This window comes from Dendropsophus ebraccatus, unplaced genomic scaffold, assembly GCF_027789765.1.
Source record: "Dendropsophus ebraccatus isolate aDenEbr1 unplaced genomic scaffold, aDenEbr1.pat pat_scaffold_2147_ctg1, whole genome shotgun sequence".
Classification (NCBI taxonomy): domain Eukaryota; kingdom Metazoa; phylum Chordata; class Amphibia; order Anura; family Hylidae; genus Dendropsophus; species Dendropsophus ebraccatus.
In genome coordinates, this window is record NW_027209589.1 from 1 (window position 1) to 17,024 (window position 17,024).

Genomic DNA, 17,024 nt, shown 5'->3' on the forward strand with positions numbered 1-17,024 from the left:
CCCCTTTGCCTGTGTCGGCACTTCGCCCACACCTTCGTTTGCCTCCAGCCAACCAATTGTCCATTGTGTAGGCATTTGAGTACGCAGCGAGCCACCCACAAGCCAAACCCTAAAGAGCCACATCTCAAAAATGCTGGCCCTTGAGATGTTGTTTCGGCTTGTAGAGACCCAGTCCTTCTGCGACCTGATGGCAGCTGCTGTGCGACAGTATTCGGTCCCCAGCCGCCACTACTTTTCCCTGCGTGCCATCCCCGACCTGCACCAGCACGTGTCCGGTAACATCAAGTGGGCCCTCAGATACTTGGTGAGCGCCAAGGTCCACCTCACCACGGACTCGTGGACAAGTGCCTGCGGTCAGGGAAGATACATATCCATCATGGTACATTGGGTCAATGTGGTGGAAGCTGGGACCGGGTCTCAAACTGGGAGGCACTATCTCTGACCCCCAAAGGTAATTGCCAGCACAGGTTGTGCCAACCCCACCACCTCCTCCTCTTCGTCTTCCCCACTTACCATCTACCTCAGCCACTGGATGGAGGCGCTGCAGCACTGGCGTGGGAAAACGGTAGCAGGCTGTGCTCAAGCTCCTCAGCTTGGGCGATAGGCAGCACAGTGCCCGAGAGGTGCTGAACGGCCTATTACAGGAGACGAAAAGGTGGCTGTCACCGCTGCAGCTGGGACCAGGCATGGTCGTGTGTGATAACAGCCGTAATCTGTTAGCGGCTCTGGAGCTGGAAGAACTCACCCACGTACCATGCCTGCCCACGTTTTTAATTTGGTGGTTCAACGTTTCCGGAAAACGTACCCAGACCTCCCCAAGCTACTGGTGAAAGTGCGGCACTTGTGCGCCCACTTTCATAAGTCCCACGGACCTGCTACTAGCCTGAGGAAGATCCATCAACGCCTCAATTTGCCTCAAACCGGCTAATCTGCAACGTCACCACTCGCTGGAATTCTACCTATCATATATTGGCCCGGGTGTGCGAGCAACAGAGAGCTCTGATGGAATACCAGCTCCAAAATTTCTGTGTGCCTACCTCTCAGCTGCCTCAGTTTGTCAGCCATGACTGGGCATGGATGGCGGACATATGCAAAGTTTTGCGCATACTTGAGGGCTCCACCAAGAGGGTCAGCAGTGATGCTTGAGAAAGCGCCGGAAGGGCGTGAAACGGTCGTAGGCCGGGGAGAGCGTCCTCATGTTATCCTGTACAAGCGTGTTTATACTTCATAAAGGTGACGATATTTATGGTGAGTGCCACTGAAGATTATTTTTCTATTCACTAAGATGACACTATAGTGAGCCTAACCATCCCTCTCCTGTGCGTCATTAAAGAAACCCTGCTCTTAACAAAGCAGAGCAACTTGTGTAGGGAGGAGACCGGGATGTGAGGAGACGTTTCGCAGCGTGACACTGTTGTCAGCTTCTCAGCAGCAAGGCCAGCAGGAAGAAGAGGACGACGACGATGAGATGGAGGAAGATGTGGAAGAGGAAGGTGCCCATACTTTGGAGGGTAGCACTGACGTTGGGTGTGTACCATTGGTTAGGTGGGGATGGGGAGAGGAGGAAGAGGAGGAATGGGAGAGTCATCCGTCTGGTATCTGGCATTGTTATCGGTGTGAATATTTAGTTAGAAGCTAAAAGACCACCTGCTCCTTCTAGTCTAGTTGTGAGTTGTTCAGGACATGGAGGCTGGAGACTGGCTGCATCCACTGCACACACAGGAGAAGCTGCTTTATATCTTTCCTTTTTCCCTCAGAAGTTGCCCCGGATCATGTAGGACATTAGGGAGAAGCTGCTGAGCCAGTGTCTTCCTTCCCGGGTCCTGCGTGCTCTAGCTTTAAAGTGGCCTGTCAGCTGACAGAGCACTCAGCCAATCACAGGCCGGGACTGCTGCGGCCTGTGATTGGCTGAGTGACCTGTCAGCTGACAGGCCATTCTGAAGCCAGAGCGCGCGGGACCCGGGGAGGAAGACAGAGCGGAGGAGAAGCCCTGACAGGTAATGTATGCTGCAAGGACATCGGTAACGATGTCCCTGCAGCCCCCGCTCAACGATCATCGGCCGTGGAATTGGCCCAGTAATTGAGTGGCGATCTAGCTGATCGGCGCTCGTTTACATTGTTGATCGGGCCCTGCTCGGCCCTTGGAATAGGGCCCTAACTCATTGGCCCAGTGCTTATGTCTCTAATGTGGCCTCCACCTATCCTTGCCTGTCATTACTTATTTAGAGATGCTCCACCCTTCCACCTGGAGCAGTATTGTGGTTTTGCCATAGTGAAGGTGTGTTGTTTCTGATCTGCCATGCTGTATCTGACCTGAGCTTGTTTACCTGACATCTATGACCGACCCTCCTGTGCATGACCTGGACTTTTGACAATCGTCCTGTGCTTGTACCTGCTGCTGCCAGAATATCCTCAGCCCTTCTTCATCTACTTATAATGGCTGCTTAACCCTTGCTGGGCTGACTCTCCTGCAGCACATTAACCCCACATACTGGAACTTCTTTCTTCTTTACCCCACACTGAACTGTTCTTTTTCCGTTATTGTGATAATAGTGATTTCTTCCTCTTTGTGGGGTATCCAAATTACATCAAATAATAGTATAAGCGCTCATACAGATTCACACAGACGCCAGAGGCACTTGGTATCACTGCAAAAGGTTCTCCCTTTATTACACGTACAACAGTTCTTATACTAAATATGACATACAGGAAAAGAGATGGTTACATCATTGGTTAATCCTGGCATTATTGGCTGTTCGCCTAGTCCCTGAGTTATCTGACACCCCCCACCACCACCAACACAAGTCCACTCCCTAGTCCTAGGGAGAACAAAAGGCACGTTCAAGTATATTATATATATAAAATGATTATTGTATGGTAGTATAGGCCATACCTATAGATTTTAGATATACATATAGATATTTGTCAGACTGTATTTCTCACACCTAGTTGTTGACCTGTTGCACCAGCCTCACCTCTGCCTGTAACAACCTGTTATCCTTGGCAGCAGAAGTCCAGCTTCCGCATCCTGGAGCAGGATAAAGGGTGATGACCTAAAGGATACTTAGACTCTGCTCCCGAATTAGTAAGTCATCCCAGAAAGGTAACACATTGGGGTCCACACCTGTTGGGATGCTACACTTAAAGGGTTATCCAGCAATACAAAAACATGGCCACTTTTTCCCCCCTACTGTTGTCTCCAGGTCAGGTGTGATTTGCAATTAAGCTCCATTTACTTCAATGGAACTGAGTCCCAAACCCTGGAGACAAGAGAGGGGAAAATGTGGCCGTGTTTTGTAGCTCTGGATAACCCCTTTAACTTCATGGCCTCTTTGCTATGGCTGCAGTGGTGATAGCCATGCATTGTAAGGATCACATTGCTGTTTTTAAAGGGATTTTCCCAGGTTACATAGACTGATTGGCGGGGTGCTGACATACGGCCCCGATCCGATTAGCAGATTATTTGTTACTGCTTCACTTCTCCTTTGTATTAGATCTGATAAATCGCTCCTCTTGTCTTGTGTAAAATGCTACTACAGCATCTACTCTTTTGTAGAATGGATCCTACCAGACCCCCATTTGGAGGCTCTCGCTTTCCAACGCCCTTTGGAATTAAGCCACCATCATCTGACTCCAAAGAAGGAGCAGCAGGTAGAGAACTTTCTCTGTCCAGAGGTCGTGGATTGGAGGTAGCTGCCAGCTTGGACCCAACAGTAAAGGTAAAGTAAAAAACACACAGGTAGTGCAAAAAAAAGTTTCTTGAATATAGACAAGCAAACAGAAACAGGTATGTGGAGGAGTATCAATCCCGCCTGTCTGAGTGTGTCATTGCCCATCTATGGGAGAGCTTGTGCTCCTCACACTGCCGCTGCTCTCCAGTCAAAGGAATGACATCTCCGCTCAAAGAAGCGGAGGCATAATATGTAACACCCCATATGGTGACTTTTGAAGGGATGAAATGGATTGGCGTCAGTCACCTGAAATACGATGGGAAACTAGCCTAATACAGATACATTTTAGGTCCATTATGGCCACCAGTGGTATGGAAGTAAGTTACTCTATGGGACATGTGTATCAGATGCTTCCATATGTTTTGTGTTTGATCTTTATTGCATCGTATACTAGTGGTTTTATAATTGCAAGGAGTAGTTTAGTATTTTTCAGTATTGCAGAGTGTAGTTCAGTACTACTTATATACTTATGCCATAACTCTCATATTAAGACTATGTATTACATATACCCTCATGTGAGGGTTCAGGGTGCACCCCTAAGGTGTGAGGATTATTTATTCATTGGTAGCAGATATTTGTAAACTTATTAGGGCATCTCTTAATGGGCACAAATCAACTTTTTATAGGATATGGGTACATGGACCACACTTTAAATGGGTACACCCATTATGAGTGACAGGAAAGTTCTGCCATTTGTAGAAAAGACTTGTTTGGGGTGCAGGGGCTTCAACCACTTCTGATAAAGGACTGGAGTCTACGGCTGTTATTTATGTTGTATATTGGTGGTCAATTAGGGAATGTATAGTAGATTGTAGTGTAATGGTGTGTTTATCTGAAGCCAAAGCCAGATCTAGACTATAAATAGGGAACAGGTCATAAAGGAAATATTAAGATTTCTCCTATTTCAAATCCCATTCCTGGCTTTGGCTTTAAAAAAAAAAGTCAGATAAATCTCTTTATCATGGAATAGGAGCACACCTCAGAGATGGATATTCCATAATGTCAGGAATGCTCCTGTAATTTAGAGGTTCCATAAGCCAATGAAGCTCCCCTCCCTTTTTAACATAGTATTAATTGTAATATATTTATATAATTCTCTCTAAAGGAGGCACAGGATTCCAAGAAATGTGCTGCCTTCTCTGTTCCGTGGTTTGGGCTTTGAAACCCCACCACCTGTGGCTCCTGGCCGAGTGGGACCCTTTTGGGTAAGTTTTAAGAGCTCGAGATAACACGTGGCAATGTATACATCATGGTATAACGTTAATCAGCACCATCACCGGACCGAGCAACAGATTATTGGGTACGATTCTACCCAATAGTATAACCCTTATAATGAATGCATTGTGCTGTACTAAGTATGATTGTAGGAATGCCACACTAGACCATAGAACCAGGGGTCCCCAAACTTTTCACAAGGGGACCAGTTCACTGTCCCTAAGACCATCGGAGGGCCCGGACTATAAAAAAAAAGCAAAACTATAATCAAACCCCAGCAGTGCAAAATGCCACAACCCACCCCCCCCCCCCCAAAGTACAGCATCCCTCTTTCTTTCCACCCCTCACCCAGCCCCCATTCAATCCCTCCACTTCCCCCCTCACCAGCCTCCCCTCACGCCCTCAACCAGCCCCCTTACTCCACCTTCGCACCCTCAACCAGCCCCCCTAACTCCCCCTTCACACCCTTAACCCAGCCCCTCACCCCACTTTCATCTCCCCCCACTTCACCTTCACCCCCTCAAGCAGGTATGTTGGGTAACCCCCTGTACCCCTGCTGTGCCCCCATATAGTAATAATGTCCCCTGCATTGTCCTCCATATACTAATAATGTGTCCCTGCATTGTCCCTCATATAGTAATAATGCTGCCTGTTGTGCTCTCTATATAGTAATAATGTCCCCCTGCAATGTCCCCCATATAGTAATAATGTTCCCCTGCAATGTCCCCCATATAGTTATATTGTCCCCCTACAATGTCCCCCAAATACTTATAATGTCCCACTGCATTGCTACAAAAAATATAATAATTATACTCACTCTTCTCTCCTCTTCAGCCGGTCAGTCGCAGGAGGGATCCCCCAGCAGGTGTAGCGCGTCATCACTGCCCCTGCCGGAGGATCCCTCAGAGATCATTTCCAGGTTACATTGGGGGGGGGGGGGGGGTTCGGTGGTCCGTGCAGCGCCGAGGAGGCAGACGGCAGGGCAGACATCTCGCACTGCTCTGGGATCTGCGGTCCGTTGCACATCACCATGTTATCCAGGAAGTGACATCACCATGTTATCCAGGAAGTATGAGCATTTCCTGTAATAAGTGTATATTGGTAATTTGTATAACTTTTGGGCGGCAATACAATACCTAAATAAAAAATTTTGCCTGACTTCTCCTTTAACATGACTTCCTTTTTTCTCCAGGTAGGGGAATGCTTGGGGCTTTGGGCCAAGGTGATGATTCTGCCCCTCAACCTGGTTCGTCTATCAGCCCACCTTTTAAGCCTCCCCAGTACAGGCCTTCAAGTAGTGGTGATTCAGCTGGACCAATTGGAAGAGCTCGGTGAGTGAAGAAATATAGCTGCAGATAAACCATCTTCAGTATTCCTATAAGGGACCTTTGACACTTTTAGTATGTATTATTGTAGTGTATATTCACTGACAAATGTATCGTAATGCAAAACATAATTCTTACCTCTAACTATGTATTACCTGTGTATAATCTTTGTTCTTCTCAAGGTTTCCTATGAGTCCTGCAGTTGGAGAACAGCCCATGTCAATCTTTCCTGGTAGGGGTCTAGGAAGACAGCAGATATCTACAGTCCCGAGCACACCAGCTCCTAAAGTAGGAGGCTTAGCTTCTGAAATGTCAGTAAAACCTGAGGAAAGGAGGTGAGAAATTGAGATAATTGATTACACAGCTGATGTATTCTGAGCATAGAGTTATAAGATGTTAAAGGGGAATGTGTCATCAGAAAATTGCCTATTGTTTAACTCAAGTTTTTAAATCTTGAACATTTATTAAGAAATGTTTGGTGATCTTTTTTTCTTTCCTAATTTTACTAAAAAGTCCTGAAATCTTGCAGTTTCCAATGAATAAATCACAATGCAACGTTTTAAAAAACACAGGACTAGCCAGATATCCCTCTCCCTCCCACAAAGGGCACAGCTGTATGTGGATGGATACCTGGCTTTGGTTTTTCCCTTTTCATTACATTGACTTATAGAGCCACTTAATATGGTAGTTTGGTGGTTTCCCTACAGGAGCCACCCCTTGGCTGGGTCATTCCCAGAGGAATTTCTGGCTAGTCCTGTGTTTTGAGAGTCTCAAATGAGGCTCCATAGGCTCTTCTTTGCATGTTTGTATTGCCAGGGAGCAATGTGCCTAGGTTTTCACTGTGTTGAGCCCTTTAACCAGCAGCCGACAGTGTTTTCTTTGGCTGGTCTCCCTAAAATCAGTGATCTTTTTCCTGTAATGCAACGTTTCCTCATTCTCATCTTAAAATTTAAAAAGACTTTTTTATATGCTTGTTATAAAATGTGTGTGCATACACATATATATTTTGGGCCCGCTGAGGGGATCAATTGATTTTCTAGAGCTGATCCGCCAGCAGATTATAGTATGGGCGGTCCTTACAGCCACCCAAACCGCCCACATTATAATCTTCTAGGCCACAGGCAGCTTCGGGCCTGCTACCTAGAAGTGAGTTGAGTCACGTCCCATCGCAGGTAGTGTGGTGACATCATCACACACCCTGCATCTGGGCACGTCCTGCAGCCAGAAGAGCCCCAGCACAGGAGCCAGAAGAGGTAAGTGCAGCCTATTCTCCCGGGGTGGGAGACTTCCACGTGGGGCACTATTGGAGGTGGCTGACTACCATATTGAGCACTATTGGAGGAGGCTGACTAGCATGTGGAGCACTATTAGAGGAAAGCTTTCTGCTTGGGGGAATTAATGGGGCAACTACTTTATGGGGCAGACACACAACAGTGTCAGGAATACTGCACACCTCTGTGACAGTGCTAGAAATGCAGCATGCTTCAAAAAATATCAATGTCGGCCAGTGACTTTGTCCAATTTTTTAATTTCGTTCCCCTGTGTATTTGTGTTTGAAACCCTTGCTCTAGGGGGTACAGCTGGGTCGCATTTATTTTAATTATGATTGCACTGTTGTCGGATTTGTAATACAGGTAACTCTGAGTATTACAATATTTGTCTTTTCTGTTACAGGTCACCAGTGAGCTCTCTTGAGGCAGGACTGTCACTGCCAAGCATTCTTGGTAGGGGTGTAGGAAGGCAAGAAATGGCTTCGGTCCCAAGCACTGCACCTCCTGGCGGAGGTAGCCCTCCTGCTGACATTGCTGTCAAAAGAGAGGAAAGGAGGTAAATAATAGGAATTGGGATAATGGTTGTATTTAATGTTTAAAAAGATTATGATGTTTTAACAGAGAGCTGAATTCACAGACCTCTATAATTTGTCTTTGCGCCAAGATATAGATAAGGGAGGCCTCAATAACACAGTGTCTGCTTTCAGATCTTCATGGCATGACAAGAAATGCTTTGGCCACAGAAATGCCCCCCACACACACGCACCTAATTTAATAATAATAATCTAAGGTAACAAGTGACTGTTCCTACTTGGGTGATTGGAGCAAACACTCAAAAAGCAGGTCCAACACAGACGGTCCGCAGCAAGAGGAAACAGGATGCGATTCCAATGCAGGTATATATGTATACAGCTCGGGATGTTGGATGCAGTGGCACGGGTGATAATCCTTCAGAACTCAAGTCCAGGAACAGGCAGTAAGGTAGATGGAGTGTGGGCACGCTCCGGCCGGCAGCGTGCACCACAAAAGACTTCCGCCCGTAGCTCTACTACGGCCTCCTTACTTTGTCTTTGTGACATCACTAAGACCTACGGGCGGAAATCTTTGTGGTGCATGCAGCGTGCCCACATTCCATCTACCTTACTGCCTGTTCCTGGACTTGAGTTCTGGAGGATTATCACCCGTGCCACTACATCCAACATCCCGGGCTGTATACATATATACCTGCATTGGAATCGCATCCTGTTTCCTTTTGCTGCGGACTGTCTGTGTTGGACCTGCTTTCTGAGTGTTTGCTCCAATCACCCAGGTAGGAACAGTCACTTGTTACCTTATGCTGGAGAGGGCTAGCTGAGCTTTGTAGTGCCACATTTAGACGGATTGGCGAGATTTCAGAATATGCCAGTGTTGTTTTAACCCAGGGGGTGGAACTGATGTATGACATTTGTAATCCTTTGGACATTACTTTATTTACATGTAGTGAGTAGCGCCGGTGGACGCAGGTGGATCACTTGGGAAGGATCTACTAGCTTGCTTGTTTTATATGTTTTTTCTATATGGATGACAGGTCCATTTAATATCCCTGCACAGCACCACTAATCAGGTTGTGGCGCATCTAGGACTGTCTCTGTGGATGAGACAAACACTCTATTTCTTGTGCCTGTCATTGGGGGGACACAGCACCAGTGGGTATAGGCTACTGCCACTAGGAGGCAACACTAGACAGAAGAAGAAGTGACTCCGCCTGGCAGGCTATACCCCTCCTACAGACACCAGGCTAACTCAGTTTTAGTCTTGTGTCCGTAGGAGGTAGACACAGGTGCCATGCACCTCCTTTTTTATTTTAGTTTATTTCTTTTCTTTTTCTTTTAGGTTATCAGGGGGACCGTCGGCGTGGGCTGCCACATCAGACGCAGTTCCCCCTGAGGGTGCATGGAAAGTTTTCCTTCCCTGCACCGGTCACCCGTCCCCCAACGTCTGCTCCTTGCGGTAGGATTCCGGTGCCCCACCAAGGTGCGAGGTGACCGAAGGGGTGACCCTGCGCGCACCTGAAGATGCCGGACAGGTGAGTATTCCTGTCCTTAGCGCCCCTTTGGACCTCTCTTTAGGGGGTGGGGGGTCGTCCCAGGGCACCCAAGTGCTGTCCCTAATCTCCGCAGGGCAGCCTCCTGGTGCCAGCCTCCACTGCAGCACAGCCCTCTCTCCCTCTCCTGCAGCCACAGTAGCTCCATAGGGGACCACCGGAGTGGTCATGGGTTTTTCCCTCCCCCCTTCCCTCCGGCGGCCACGTTTTCGCCGTTCCGCGCTGCCTTCTCGCGGCCGCCGGCCCGGCCCGTAACTTTAGTCCCCGGCTTTGGCCGGAGCTAGGCCGCATCACCGTGGGCCGCACCTGGGGCTTTGCTGCAGCTTCATAGAGGAGGTTGTTGACTCTCTTCCCCCCCCCCCCCCCTTTCCTCCAGTGGCCACATTTGCTCGGCGCTCCGCGCCGCCTTGCTGCCACCGGGCCTGCCCCATAAATTTAGTCCCCGGCTTTGGCCGGAGCTAGGCCGCATCGGCGCACATGTGTGACGTCACTGGGGGCGGAGCGCCCGCCTGTACTTCTCCTTCCCGCCCGCCTGCTTTGCTCTCATTGGCTACTCCTTTCCCAGTGGCCCCCACCCTTGGTTTTCTCCCTCCTCCTCTCTGCTGACTATTCTTAGTGCAGCAGTTTGTGGCTACCTGCGTTTCCCCAGCCTGTCAGCTTACAGCTCCAGCGTTCAGTGCAGCAGCAGCAGCTCCAGCGTTCAGTGCAGCAGCAGCTCCAGCATCCAGTGCAGCAGCTGCCCCCAGCATCCAGTGCAGCAGCTGCCCCAGCATCTAGTGCAGCAGCTGCCCCAGCATCCAGTGCAGCAGCTGCCCCAGCATCCAGTGCAGCAGCTGCCCCAGCATCCAGTGCAGCAGCTGCCCCAGCATCCAGTGCAGCAGCTGCCCCAGCATCCAGTGCAGCAGCTGCTCCAGCATCCAGTGCAAGTGCAGCTCCAGTGGCCGACACAGCAGGTCCAGGGTCGGGTAAGCTCACCCAGTGGGTGATATCCCCCTCCTCCACTCCCCAGGCTAACAGCCCTAGCTACCATGTTTGCCCTTCCTGGACAACTTCCCTAGGCAGCTCACCCCCGCGGCTGTGGCAACACACTTTGCGTGTGCTCGCTGTAATAAGAAGTTCCCCTGCAGTCAGCCTGGTTCACTCTGCCTGCTATGCCTTAACCATGGTGCTAACTCCCAGGAGGGCCCCCCCCCCCCCTCCAAGCTCAGATGTAGCCTCTCCTGACTGGGCTAGGTCCCTGTCCACAGGCGATCGGTGACCTCTCTGAGCTGTCCAGGTCATGTTTCATGCCATTGAGCGGTTGCCCTCCCAGGCGCCCCCAGCTGCGGGACCATCCAGGATATCTCCGGACTCCCCTTCCAGAGGACGGTCTCATAAGAGATCTAGACTTTCTATCTCACGGTCACCCCTCTCGGTATTCCTCAGACCCTTCTCCTGTCAGATCCACTGCAGGCGGTTCCGCTTCCCAGCGACCCCTTTCCCCCCACCTCGGGGGACCCCTCTGACTCTCTGCCTCAGAGTCTGACAGGGAGGATCAGCTGGCCTCTGCTGTGCAAGCCTTGATCCGTGCAGTGCGGGACACCTTGCGTATTCAGGAAGAGTCCCCTTCTACATCTAAGAGTGAAGTCTCCTTCATTCGCCATGAACGGCAGCCCTTGGTATTTCCCAGTCACACGGTTTTTGAGGATCTTCTCGCCAAGGAGTGAAAACACCCTGACTGGCGGATTCCATACTCTAAGCATGCCGAGGTTTGGTTTCCCTTCTCCCCTAACTTGGCCTCTGCATGGACAGTGCCCCCATCGGTGGACCTTCCTGTTTCACGACTCGCCAAATCTACTACTCTGCCTCCGGCAGATGGTGCTTCACTCATTGACCCAGTGGACAAGAAAATCTGTCTTTATTGCAGCTGGTCCGGCCTTGCGTCCTACCTTTGCAGCATCTTGGGTCAGCAAAGCTTGTTCCTCTTGGGCCAGGCAGTTAGTCCATGATCTCTCCCTGGACTCTCCACGTTAGGACCTCCTGTCTCTGGCCACGCAGATTCTGCAGGCGTCCAAATACTTGTGCGATGCTTCTCAGGAAGCCGCTCGTTTGTCTGCTCGGCCCTGGCGCACTCTGTAGCCATCCACGCTCTGTCTGGCTAAAATCCTGGTCTGCTGACGCCGCCGCCAAGAAGGTGTTTACTTCTCTTCCCTTTGCAGGAAGCAGACTTTTTGGGGAGCGCCTGGATAAGTTAATCTCGGCAGAGCTCCTTGCTCCCTCAAAACCGGTCCCGATGTCCGCAGCTTACCAGGCGATCCAGCCGATTCCGCTCCTTTGAGCCTCCGGCACGTCGGCACCCTGCTACGGATACGCCTCCAGTCCCCTCTCTCTAGGAAGCCCTCCTTCAAACCCCTTCCTTCCTGGCAGCTCCGATCTCGCCCTTCCAGGGGTCCTGCCCCCAAGTCTTCTTCCTGAGGGTCCTTCCCCACTCCGGTCTCTTTCTCAGTTGGGGGTCGTCTGCACTCCTTCAAGGAGGTTTGGATCGCCCATGTGTCCGATGTGTGGGTCGGGAGGTGGTATCTTCGGGATATAAGATCGAGTTTGTGTCCATCCCACCCCCTCGTTTCTTCCCATCAAATCTCCCACGCTCTTCGGCACGGCTTTCCGAGCTTTTTCCTTGCTCAAGGAGTTGTGGTCCCAGTCCTCCCCTCCAAGCGCTTCCAGGGATTCTATTCCTATCTGTTCACTGTCCCCCCCAAAAAAACAAAAAAGACGGTTCCGTCCGTCCTATCTGGGATTTGAAGCGGCTGAACAAGTTTGTTCTGCATGAAATCCTTACGGTTGGTGGTCGCGTCTCGGGAGCATTCTATGGAGTTTCTCGGCATGCTTTTCAACACCGAGACGGCCCGCGTCCTCATCTTAGCCCATAGGACCCGCAGTGACACACACGTGTCCCGGGGCTGCCGATGTCAGAGGCAGGAGTGGCGACCTAAAATTTGCCGGCGGCAGCTGCATGGTAGGTGGATGATCTGTGCCGAGTGAGCGTGCAGGGTCCCAGGTCTGTGTTCGCAGGGGTGGCACAGAGAGAACATGACAGGCGCTCAGGTAGCCGCCTGTCATGTTCTCGGCACTATATGTTTAAACTACGCTATTTTGTAGTTTAACATAAAGTATCGATACCAGGAAATCCTGGTATCGAACCGTTTTTTTTGCCCCGAAAATCGATAGTAGTATCGATTTTTCGGTGCATTGTGCATCCCTAGTTCAGACCAACAACGTCACCGCCGTTGCTTATCTGAACCGTCAAGGCGGCACCAGGAACCGCTCAGTCATGACCGAGGCCGCTCGCATTCTCCATTGGGCGGAACGGTTATTCCAGCTCTCTCAGCAGTCCACATTCCCGGGGGGGGACAATTGGCGTCGGACTATCTCAGTTGCGAAAAGCTGGATCAAGGCGAATGGTCCCTTCATCCCAGGGTGTTTCTTCTTCGGCTCTGCCGGAGTTGGGTATTCCCAGGCGTGCATTCTCTTCGCACCCGGGATGCTCGCGCGTTCGCGGTGGACGCCTTGGCCTCCCATGGGAGCAGTTCTCCCTGATTTACGTCTTCCCTCCTCTGCCCTTTCTCCCCGCGCTTCCTGAAGCGCATCAAGGCACTCGGCGTTCCTGCCATTCTTGTCGCTCCAGACTGGCCGCGTCGGTCCTGGTACGCCGACGTAGTGCACTTCCTGGTCGACGCCCCCCTGGCGTCTTCCCCTGCGGGCCGACCTCCTTTCACATGGGCCAATATTCCACCCCAATTTACCTCAGCTGAGTTTAATGGCGTGGCTGTTGAGGCCACGGTATTGAGGTTCCGTGGGTTTTCGGAACCAGTCATCCAAACCATGCTTAAGGCCCGTAAGCCTCAGTCGGCTCGGATCTACCATCGCGTGTGGAAGGCCTCCTTTTCCTTGTGTGAACAGAATAATTTTCACCCCATGATGTGTTTCCACGCCCAAGATTCTTTCCTTTTTGCACTCCGGTCTGGATAAGGGCCTCAGTCAGTCCACCTTACGTTCTCAGGTTTCTGCCTTGTCTGTCTTTTTTCAGTGGCTCTTGTTTTTCGCCCTTAGGTGAAGACTTTCCTTCAGGGGGTGGCCCATTTGGCCCCTCCTTTCCGACAGCCTGTGGAGCCCTGGGACCTTGATTTGGTCCTCGAGTTCTGCAAGGTCCTCCCTTGAGCCTTTACGAGAGGTGTCTCATCTCTTTTCTTGGAAGTCGCCTTCTTGGTAGCGATTTCGTCCATCCGTAGGGTGTCTGAACTGGCGGCACTCTCTTGTCGCTCCCCTTACCTGGTCCTTCACAAGGACAAGGTTGTGCTTCACCCTATCCCTTCCTTCCTGCCGAAGGTCGTGTCGGCATTTCACATTAATGAGGATAATTCTCCCCTCTTTTTGTCCTGCCCCCTCCCATCCTAGGGAACGGTCCCTGCATTGTTTGGACCTTGTCCCGGCCATACGGATATACTTATCCGTCACTGATTCCTTCCCCACTCGGATTCCCTGTTCGTGGTCCCATCAGGTCCGTGCAAGGGGCTGGCTGCCTCCAAGACCACCATTGGGCGTGGATCAGGGCAGCCATCACGGAGGCCTACCGCGTTCGTGGCAGGGCTCCGCCGCTTTTTCGGTCACTGCTCATTCTACTCGGGCGATGGGGGCTTCTTGGGCAGTTCCCATCTGGCCTCAGTGTCCCAGGTCTGCAAAGCTGCCACCTGGGCTTCGGTTCACACTTTTTTCAAAGTTCTATCAGGTCCATGTCCTGGCTTCCTCTGATGCCAGTCTCGGCCGCACGGTTCTGCAGGCCGCCGTGCGCCAGGCAGGCCGCATGGGGATTGTCGTTTTCTTTCCCCACCCTCTGGGACTGCTTTTGTACGTCCCACTGGTGCTGTGTCCCCCAATGACAGGCACAAGAAAAGAGGATTTTTGTACTCACCGTAAAATCCCTTTCTTGTGGCTTCATTGGGGGACACAGCTCCCACCCTGTTTTTTTTGAGGTGGTTGCTCCCAGGCTTGTTCTGTTCTTGGGTTTTTGTTCCCGGGACCAGCCTGGTTTTTTGCTTGTTGTTTTCCTTACTGTGTACTACTGCTTGTGACTAAACTGAGTTAGCCTGGTGTCTGTAGGAGGGTATAGCCTGCCAGGCGGAGTCACTTCTTCTGTCTAGTGTCCGCCTCCTAGTGGCAGTAGCCTATACCCACTGGTGCTGTGTCCCCCATGAAGCCACAAGAAAGGGATTTTACGGTGAGTAAAAAATCCTCTTATGTCTAATAATAATAATCAGTTTCTATTTTCTGATGGTTCTTTTATTTCATTTTTAGTACATTATTATGGGCTGCCATCTTACCCTGTTTTTAATGCTGTACAGTAAGCTCACTGCACATAAGCACAATAGACTGAAGGGAACCCCATTTACTTGTATGAGAGATTTTTATAGGCATGCTCTGTGACCTGTGCTGAGGTCATTCCACAGGAGGGAGGAGGCTTAACTCGTAACCTTCACCTCTTATCTATATACTGGTGTCAGATTCTAATGTAATATTTTCTGTAATAAGGAGGGCTTTGTTAAAAAATTTTCTTTACAGAATAGGAAGTGGCAGATTATTAGACTAAACTATTAGGCCTTATGAGCAGTATGAAATTGTAAGGATTAATATCTAATCTAGATACAGTGAAACCTCTTTGACAAGATGCCCAAATCCTAATCATTAGAGGGGTTATTCTCTGTTTTAATCTTTTACCTAACCACACGACTCCCATGTGAAAAGATTGGTATAGTACGTGCTCGTCTTCCCCTCCAGTCAGTCTGTAAGACTTTCCTCTCCATTGTGGTTTTTGAGCTTTAGCCCAGAGAAGATGCCGGCATTTTTGGTTTATGTTAACATATGGCTTCTCCTTTGCATGATGCAGTTTTACCTTGTATTTGTGGATTGTACAGACAACTGTGTTTGTGGGAAGTGTTTCCTGAGGCCTTTCAGTGATTTTCCATCATCTCTGTTTTTATTACCATGCCAGAGTCCATAGATCACCAGCATCCAGTATTAACCATCAGCCTTAACCATTGTGTACATGGATTTCTCCAGATTTTCTGAATCTTTAGATATTATATACTATAAATGGCGGGAAAGTCTTTGCAATTTATGTTGGGGAACAGTGGTTTTCACTGCATTGGGAACGTATATTTTAAAACTTAGCCTATAGCTTTCCTGTTTGGCAAAACATTTCCTCCATCTCTTATCACTATCTCCCCCTCCAAGGAATCCCTCTGCACACATCTGTTCTTCTCCCACTAACTGCTAATGTTTTTTGTTCCCAGAGAACCATTGCCTAAACAGGGCTCTAAGGGAAACAGCATTCCATTAGGAATCAACCTGATAAAGATCCACTGCAAAAATGAAGCTGTCTATCAGTACCACGTCACATATACGTAAGCAATGTGGTGTTTTCTAGTATTTGTAATCCACCTACACTATGGGGGGAGAATTTATCATTTCCAACTTTTTCCACCCCTTTGGTTCCAAACTTGCATTTTTTCTGTTATATTGGTTTCTTTTGTGGCTAGACCTGGCTACTGCATTTCAGCTCCCGCTACACAGTGAATGGGGCAAACTGCTTAAGGGACACTGTCACCCCCTTTGTGCATTTTGACATCTCTACACAGGTGTAAAGGGTAAATTTTGCGTTTTTCATACCTTATTTCATATCATACTTCATGGTGTTTGTTCAAGTAAAAAGTGTCCTTTTATCAACTGCAGATTGTATTAAGTGGGCTTGGCCTCGCGGCAATAGCGCCACTTAGCCACGCCCACATTGGCACCGTGTCTAGACCTTTCGGCCGGCTTGTTCCAATGGCTGGCAAGGGGGCGGGGCCAACTGTGGCGTTGTGGGCGGGGCTATGTGGCGCTAATGCCGCGAGGCCCCGTCCACTAACACAATCTGCAGTTGATAAAAGATGACTTTTTACTTGAACAAGCATCGTCATGGTATGATGTAAAATAATGTAAAAACCGCTAAATTTACCTTTTAAACCTGTGGAGAGATGTCAGAATGCAAAAGGAGGTGACAGTGTCACTTTAACCCCCGTTCACTGTGCAGGTGCCAAACAGCTAATCCGGTGGTGGTTGTGGGCATCCTGCCGTCTAGTGACTATTAGCTAATCTGTGGATAGCTCATTGGTGTATTTTGTCCAGAAAACTCCTTTATTTTTTTTTTGTACTTTTTCTGAATAATATACAATAAAGTGTGAACAATGGAAACATTCCTACTACATGGTTACTCACAGGTAGAAAGACGTCCTATCATGTCTTACTTTACCTCAACCACCTGGTATAAGATGTCGGCTACCGGCACCCTAGATCCATTCTTGTAGGCTTTGATTTGTACTCTACA

The 17,024-nt window shown here is 49.5% G+C and overlaps 1 protein-coding gene and 1 long non-coding RNA gene across 2 annotated transcripts; both read left to right on the forward strand.

The window, feature by feature from the left end:
• The first annotated feature begins 3,004 nt into the window (after window positions 1–3,004).
• Window positions 3,005–4,852, forward strand: LOC138775828 (uncharacterized). The gene is made up of 3 exons (XR_011360659.1): window positions 3,005–3,085; window positions 3,557–3,719; window positions 4,837–4,852. It is a non-coding gene; the product is annotated as an uncharacterized lncRNA (long non-coding RNA).
• Window positions 4,853–6,143: 1,291 nt separating this feature from the next.
• LOC138775829 (piwi-like protein 2) lies at window positions 6,144–16,062 on the forward strand (the record flags this gene model as incomplete). The annotated part of the gene is made up of 4 exons (XM_069956043.1): window positions 6,144–6,277; window positions 6,454–6,606; window positions 7,946–8,098; window positions 15,952–16,062. Coding segments are annotated over exons 1-4 (548 nt in total), but the record flags the coding sequence as incomplete, so codon positions are not given.
• Between the last annotated feature and the right edge of the window lie 962 nt (window positions 16,063–17,024).